This window comes from Nelumbo lutea, chromosome 3 (genome assembly GCF_056320005.1).
Source record: "Nelumbo lutea isolate HS-2025 chromosome 3, American lotus-T2T, whole genome shotgun sequence".
NCBI lineage: Eukaryota > Viridiplantae > Streptophyta > Magnoliopsida > Proteales > Nelumbonaceae > Nelumbo > Nelumbo lutea.
In genome coordinates, this window is record NC_142686.1 from 54809841 (window position 1) to 54818797 (window position 8957).

The following is an 8957-nucleotide window of genomic DNA, read 5'->3' on the forward strand; positions in this document are numbered from 1 at the left end:
TGGCCCAGTGTTTCTTGGAACCAAATATTAATCTGACATAAATAGTAAAAAATGTTTAAAGTGAAACCCAACCAAATAACAAAAACTTGAAACATTTAAAATGAAAAAATATCAATAAATATTTAAATGAAAAAATAAAAATAAATGACCTATCCATAAATGCCACGCCAACGGAACCAAACACTCTTGGGCAAAATATAAGCTATCATAACTAATTAGCAATTGAAAATTATTCTAAACAAACTCTTCTGACATTACCATGCGCCTATCATGTGTGCTTTCCTCTCTCTCTCTGAGTTGATGAGAATCTTCTATCCGGTTGTACCCATGGCTGCTCCTTATGCCTCTAACCCCACAGCTCGGTGGCACTTTCTCACCTAAGCCATTATTATTTCACATATACCAGTTAGGCTGTATTTGGTTTCAAATAAAAGGTATGGAAAAGAAGAGAACCTTGTATTGGTTTTCCTTCCTTTTCCTATCTTTTCTTTCAAACCAAATACAGCCTTGTATTTTCTTCTAATTCCAAACAAGATAAAACAAACATTTTTTTTTTTTTTGCAAAAATAAAGCTTTATTATTATTATTATTATTATTTTGGATGGATTATGGTATGGGTGATATATAAAAGGCCATTTTATTGACAGCCATGGCATGAGTTAGTATGCTAAGCGTTTTGACAAGGAGAGGATAAGTGGGTCGGAGCGAGGAAGAAATAATCAAACAAGGCGTCCTTATCCGCCCATTTTCCTATCTAGCTCCACCCATTTATCTCACTCGGGATCAAATTCTGGAATTCGATAGATAAATGAACGAGAACAGAAGTAGAAAACAGGAAGAGAAACCCATGGAGGACTACGAGGAAGATTCAATCCTCAGCTTTCACATGAACACAGAAGACAGCACATAAATTCATGCACGCCCATGCACGTATCGCATCCCACATCCTCCGTTTCCATATCACAATCCTCTCCAGTTCTCCTCCAGCGGTTCACTCATTATCTTCTACTTCTTCACTTCCTCTCTGCAGAGCAACTCCTCTCATCACCTCATTCATTCCTTCTTCTTCAATCAACACACAGTACAGAGAGACACGTACTGAGAGAAAGATAGAGAGCAAACAGTATTATAGACTTAGAAGACATTTTGATCATGCAAAATGCAAACATTCAAATGAAAAAAAAAAAACCCACAACAATGGCTATCCAGTTCATACTTTCATTTCGTGGGTCTCTGCTCCAAGTTACTTTTCCACGTAATTTTACAGGATGTAAACTACAAGAGAACCGAAAATCTGAGATACCAAAGGAAAGCCTAAAACCAGAGAGAGAGAGAGAGAGAGACAGAAGAAAGAAATAGACAGAGAAAGAGAGAGTGTGTGTGTGTGCGCGCGCGCGCGTGGCTGTGTGCCTGTTCTCTCTCCTTTGTTGTGGTGGTTCATTCTCTGGTCACTTACCGGGAACCAGTCGCTCCATCGAGAAACTCATTCTGCGCAAAAAAAAGAAGAGTACGGGATGCTGTGGACCGTACGTGGGAAACATATGCCCAATGGAGCCGCGCCACGTGTCTCCGTAACGTTGCCACCGCTGCCTCACATGTGTAGCCACTCCGATAGCTGCTTAGGGTTGACAATCCCTGATATATGGGTCCCATCCGCCTTCAGTAGTCTCGCAACGTCGTCGTAGCTTGGATGCTTCGCTGCCTTCCTCGTCGCCGTTGTCGGCTTCGGCTCCGCCACAGCTTCACCGGCGGTGGTGGTGGCTGCTGCTGCTGCTTCTCTGTGATGGTGATTCGGTTTTCTCGATTCAATAGCAACCGTCGATATTATAGGCGCTGCCTCAAACCGAGCCGGGTCCCACTTCTGACCGAGCAGCGTCCCCTTTGTGAGAAACTCCTGAGCCAGATATCCGGCTAGGAGCTTGTTAGCCGAGGCCGGCTCGCCCTTGGGCGCTGCGGATGTCGTTGTCGTCGTTATTGTTGACGCTTTAAGGGCGTCAAATCCTTCCCTCTCTTTACGCTTCCTCGACACCCATGGCGTCAAAACGCGACGGGGGTGGTTGTTGTTCGACATTGTAATCGAGGATCTCTCAGTCGAAAGCATGAAAGCTTGCCACGTCAGCAACAAACCTGTCAGAATTTTAAACCCCCAAGAAAGGTAATTAAATTAAACCAAGAATCCCGAATGAGATGAAAGAAAGACCGCTCGGCTTTGCGTTATTGCGTATGATGACATGTAATTACAGTTAAGAATTAGGGCTAAAAACGTCCAGGAAAAAAAGAACCCAAGATAAAGAAAAATAGGGAAAATTTAGAAAGACGTTTGAAACGAGAACGAGACAGAGAGAGAAAGGGGAAAAGAGGTGATGGTGAAATCGGATCGGCAGGCCCTTCGCCAGAATCCGACGACCTGGCCGGACTTACAGTACAGGCAGTGGTTTTTAAGGGTGGCGCCGCTGGGGGGCAGCGTAGAGAAGAAAGAGATGGTGAGGTTGGGGGGTTTAGGAGTGGGGAAAAAGAGAGGGAGCGAGAGCGAGAGAGAAACCGGAGATTGTGATTTTGAGAAACGGAAGAGGAAAGAGAGTGGGAGAGAGAATGTGATGGAAGCGGAGTCGGTTTATTTATAGGGTAGATATTAATTGAGTACCCCTCTTGTTGGCCGAAATATCTGGAAATGCCATTAAGTGCTCAAGAATGACAGACTTACCCTTAGTAAGTTGTCGAAAAACGGATCCATGTGTCAAGTTTATGTCCGTCGGATGATGCAATGTAGGATAAAAAGGTAATGCGAGCCCCAGGTCAACAAGATCTTTTCTCGAATGTAACGAAAGGAATCTAGAGTCCAAACGGGAGGGAATCAAGATCCATCGAGGGTGGTGTGAGTACGGGCAACGGTTTTGGGGGCAAAAATGCTCTTAAAATAGATTCCTATCGTACGTCCAAAGTGATTCTGGCAGGAGAAGGCCCGCATAGAATCAATATCCGGGTAGACAAACAACGGCTTTCAGGCCCGCATACAATCCCACTTAAATTCTACATAGAGTAATTTGATAGAATCATAGAAACTAGCATGCCTTATTAATTAGCCCCAGGATATTCCATGATATTCCAATCTAAGGTGGATCAAGCAATCTCTCCATATTTTTTGCAAACCGTTGATCCTGATATCGAGGTGTGTGCCGTTGGATGATTTGACCAATGCTAGAAAGTAGGACCCACAATAGAGACCCATCCCATAATGTTCACCCGGCATCTGCCCAGATGTCTTTCTCTTTGCATGTCTTAATGAAGGTGAAGGTAAGGGTTGCCCACTTGCCCTATTCGACCGATTTACTTGCCACGTGTTAATTTTTAATTAATAATTTCCGAATTTTTACAGAACTGTTCAGTTTGGAAAGAATACAATTAGAGATATGTACAGCCTAAATATATACAAAATAATACAAAATATAAGGTTGTACATTATATATTTGCATTTGTATTCTTTCCAAACTCATTAGTGTATATATATATATATATATATATATATATATATATTAAAGTAATGATTTTATGTTTCAAACTTAGTCATACATGTGGCTCATTTACATTTAGATATATCTCATTCCAAAGATTTGAGATACATGTTAAATTCTGATTAGTGGTAGTTCAAGAGCAGAGTCTACTAGATATGTGTCAAATTCTTATTAGTGGTAGTTCAAGAGCAGAGCCTACTAGATATGTGCCAAATTCTTATTAGTGGTAGTTCAAGAAAAGAGTCCACTAACATGGAGAGTGGAGCCTACCACCATGCAAAATTGTGAGAAGTGGGAAGCTCCCACTTTCAATCCTTTCCTAAAAAAAAGGAAATTGTGTTATAATTAATGTTAATTACTAAACTAATTAATTAATTTCCATTTATGATTACTAATAATAATTACTGTTAACTATTTCTAATTAATTAATTACAACTATTAATTAGTAATAATAATTATTGTTAATTACTAATTAATTACTATTAACTACTTATAATTAATTAATTCTAGCTATTAATTACTAATAATAATTACTCACTGATAATAATTAATTACAAAAAATTATTTCTTATAATAATTGCATCTAACACTTAATTACTGATAATTTATTACTCACAATATTTCTCATTATTAATTCAAAATGATGATTAATTAATGATAATTAATAAATATTTTCATAATGGTAATTAATAATTCAGAAATAATCATTTTATATTTATATTAACTCATATTAATTATTTTGAAAATATATAATTAATGTTAATTATTTATATTATAATTATTATCAAAAAATATAATCCATACATTTATATGAAATAATTAATTATATTATTATAAGTAATTATAATTAATAATATTATATTCATTAATATAATTATATTATTATTATCGATAATTATAACTAATTATTACTAATACTAATCATGATAGTTATTACTTCAGAATGTTAATTATTAATTGGGATATAATCATTTTATATTAATATTAAATCATATTAATTATTTTATAAATATATAATTAGTGTTACTTATTTACATTATTATTATTACAAGTAGTTATAATTAATATTATTATTATAATTAATTATATTAATATTCTCCAATAAATACTTCATTTAGTGAAAGTTAAATTATAAAACTTTCTATTATTCAATATTGTTAAACTTAAAGAATTATTAAAGCAAATATTATTGTATGAATTAACTAAAAATCGTATCTATAACAAATTAATTACTTAATAAACAAAAAATAATAATAATAGTAGTAATAATAATAATACTTTAAAATTACTGATTTCAAAATCAATACACACATAATAAGAATATATTATTAGTTAATGGTAATATATGTATTATTATTACTGAATTCATAATTATTAATATATTATTAATCTATTAATAATACTGATTATTATTAAAAAATGTTAATAGAAAAATCTAATTACTTAAAATTATTTGCTGAAAGTACCCATTTTAATTAGGACAGATAATTAATTAATAATTTTAATTTCATAAAAATATTATTTACCTAATAATTTTAAATATTCTTTGATTAATGACCTTATTTTTGAATATTTGGTTTTTTATGTTCAATATTTTTTTTTTGCAAAAATCCAAATAATTTTTCATTTGCAATGCTAACCATTTTACTTTTCTCTTATTTAGTTCTTCAAAAGATAAAAAATAAATAAATTAATGATATGTATCTATTTTTTTCAAATTATGTATTTATCAAGTTATTGTCATTGATGATGACGATGATGATGATGAGTTGGCTTTTTGAAAGAGAGGAGTAGTAATAATAATTAATGACTTTTAATTAATTAATTTTCCAGCTATTAATTACTAATAATAATAACTCACTGATAATAATTAATTACTAATAACAATTTCTTATAATAATTACTACTAATACTTAATTATTGATATTAAATAATTACAGATAATATTTCTCATTATTAATTCGGAATGATAACTAATAACAATTTTCATAATGATAATTAATAATTCAAAAATAATCATTTTATATTTATATTAACTCATATTAATTATTTTGAAAATAAACAGTTAATGTTATATTAGAATTATTATCTGAAATTATAATTCATACATTTATATTAAATAATTAACTATCAGTAATTATAATTAATACTTATATTAATTAATATAATTATATATTTTTATTATTATCAATATTTAGAATTAATTATTAATAATAATAATGAATTATGATCAAATTTAATTACTGATTATAATTGTTTACTGATAATTATTTCATTAATTATAACAATGATAATTATTAATCGGGATAAAATCATTTTATATTTAAATTAATTCATATTAATTATTTTCTTAATATATAATTAGTGTTACTTATTTACATTATTATTCTTATAAGTAATTATAATTAATACTATTATTATTCTCCAATAAATATTTCATTTGGTTAAAGTTAAATTATAAACTTTCAATTATCCATTATTGTGAAACTAAAAATCATAATTATAACAAATTAATTATTTCATAATAATAGTAATAATAATAATAAAACTAATAATAATAATAATAATTTAATATTACTGATTTCAAAATCAATACACATAATAAGAATATATTATTAGTAAATAATAGTAATAATAATATACTTATTATTATTACTAATTTCATAATTATTAGTATATTATTAATCTATATTACTCAATAAAGACATAGAATAAAAAAATATTCAAATTGCAACTAAATGAATGAACTAAAAATCTATGAGTATTCTAATTGACTTGAATTTGACACATCAATATGCCCAAAATTATAATTTCAACCTACATTTCCGATTTCTATCTCCCAATTCCCATAATTCAAGCATACCATTATGTTATATACATGTTTCCCAGACTTTTTCCTAAACATAAGTTCTAGATAATCTACGTGCATTTTGGGGAGCTAAGACTTAAAATCTATAACGATGACCGATCAAAAAGAGCGTTGCCACCTAATTTGGAGGTGACTTCCATGCTTAAGGATGGTCCGATTATTTTCCTTTCTTTCATGTTTCCTCTGTTGGATAGGCTTTGGAGTCCTGATTAAATTGCCACTTGATTGTAACCATACATAATGATTGATTGTAGTCATATATTTTTCATCTCTTACTTCAAAGGATGGATGCATCTGCAAATGTTGTTTGGCATGGATTGTTTTTTTAGCAGTTCTTTGAATGGTTTTATTCCTTCTTTGCCTCTTTGAATAGATATCATTTAAATGCTTTTTATCCATTCATATGTCACTAAATATTAAGCAGTATTGGTGATATTGTTGTAAACATCATTTAATTTTACTAATTTATAAATAGATTAATGATTTCAAAGTTATTGATACTTTTTTAGGGGTGGGTTGCTCAACATGACATTGATTTTTTATTGTTAAATAATAAATTTTAAATTAAATGATACTGTAGTTGCCCCTTACTTGGTATGAGGTCATTGTCTAGATAAAACATGGTATGTCTCTTAAACATATAAATAGACTATCCTAAATGCCTATTATAAATAATTAAAAAATGAAATAATTCAAATTAAATCAAATAATTACTTGTTAAAAATTACTAAATTAAGTAAATAATAATAACAACCAATTATTTATAGAAAATTAATGATAATAATAATAATAATAATAATCAAGTACTTAATTAAGTAAATAATAAAATCGAAATAATAATCATCAATTGTCATTAATGTTTATTCAAAGCATACCCCATAATAATTACCGAATACAATAATTAAACCTTAAATAAAAATCAATATTTATTATCTGTCATTAAAATTGTTAAGCCAAATCATTAATTTTTATTCTTAAATACAAAATATGAATTAACAAATCTGTTATATAATAATTATAATCGGTTGGAAAAAATATTTTAAGTAAATATTTAAATAATTACAAATTTAGTTAATATTATTACTATATAACAAAAATTTTAAATTAAATACTAAAATAAACTAATAATAATAATAATAATAATGGTTAAATTAAAGTAATAAATGGTTCAAGTTGAATTTAGTAACCTGTATATTTTTAGGGGTTTGATTGTTAGACAGTTTTGTATGCCCTTAGCCTCAATCAGAATGATGTACTTTATGAGTTTATTGTAAATGAATAAAAGTGCATATTTGATTCATGTTCCCTTGGTATGTTTCTGTGTAATACCCTTAAACTAGACACTTAATGAGACTCGTGTTAATTTAGAATGCTCATAGCCAGTGGGTCGGTCTGGGGAGACCTATCCTAACAAGGCTGACACTGTGGTGCCACCAAGTTGGTTGGGGTGGCTTGTCTCAGCTAGCAGGGTGAGACCCTAGGCACATACAGTGTATGATTAATTGAATCTATGAACTGGACCAAATTTCCAGTATTGCCCTGTACCTTGGAGATTGATGGGCAAAACTGGAAAGTTACACCCGACCCCTAGACTCGATTATGATATTGCACTAGGTGTCGGATTGGGTTGTCTTCGATATACCAATCAGTGAGATCCTTAGCAGGGGTCAAAAGCTGGATATGTTGGTACAGTCTAAGAATTCATCTGAGTGGGTGATCATAGTGACAGGATCAAACCCCATTGTCGGACAAAGGTAATGATCGGGGATGCACTCTCACTGATGGAAACCAAGACTGCCGGCAGTCGATTTCAATTGTTGAGATTTGATTTGCAAAATATATTTTATATGAGATATAAAAGTATATATATCATGGTTTCGAAATGATTTGCAAAAGGTTTTAATTTTCGGGATCCATGTAAGCAGAGAGTGCAACACTGTTCCTTACAACCAAGGGAGAGGTCCTCTCTTGTCGGGCAGCGTATGATCATTATGGGCTGAGAGGTTAAGTGTAAGACCATTGAGGATGATACCTAATGGGCTAATCTTGCATCCGCCCATAGTTCCTGGGTATTATAAGATGGCTTGGTCATGGTACTAGGAAATGGAATCCTAGAATGACACCTTACATCTCTACAAAGCGTAAATGTATTCATATTACAAATTGATGAATGATGATTTGGCCCGACCTCATAGTTATGTGACACGTGGCAAAAGCAACAGCTCGGCACAAAAGCAAGCCTAAGGCGTTTTTACCAAGAGGAGAAACCAGCGGACTGAACTCCCTACTAGGGGCCCGAACTCACCCTTGGCCCCAAATCGGAGAGTAATCCACTGGCCTGCCTTGCAACAGTTCGGGACTCGCGGAACTGACCTGCCTTGCAATAGTTCGGGACATACCTCGCCGAACTGACCTACCTGGTAACAGCTCGGGATACACCTCGCCGAACTGACCTGCCTTGCAACAGTTCGGGACATACCTCGCTGAACTGACCTACCTGGTAACAGCTCGAGATACACCTCGCCGAACTGACCTGCCCTATACATACCTCCGACCTCAAGACTTCGCCTCACTCA

General features: G+C 32.1%; 1 protein-coding gene across 1 annotated transcript; it reads right to left on the reverse strand.

The window, feature by feature from the left end:
* Window positions 1-1099: 1099 nt before the first annotated feature.
* On the reverse strand, window positions 1100-2586 carry LOC148865050 (uncharacterized). Its single transcript, XM_088975522.1, has one exon. The coding sequence runs from the start codon at window positions 2099-2101 to the stop codon at window positions 1592-1594; it is 510 nt and encodes a 169-aa protein (XP_088831648.1). The 5' UTR covers window positions 2102-2586; the 3' UTR covers window positions 1100-1591.
* Window positions 2587-8957: the final 6371 nt, after the last annotated feature.

Coding starts and splice junctions, on each gene's coding strand:
- LOC148865050 (XM_088975522.1), bottom strand. CDS start 2,101: ATGCTTTCGACTGAGAGATCCTCGATTACAATGTCGAACAACAACCAC.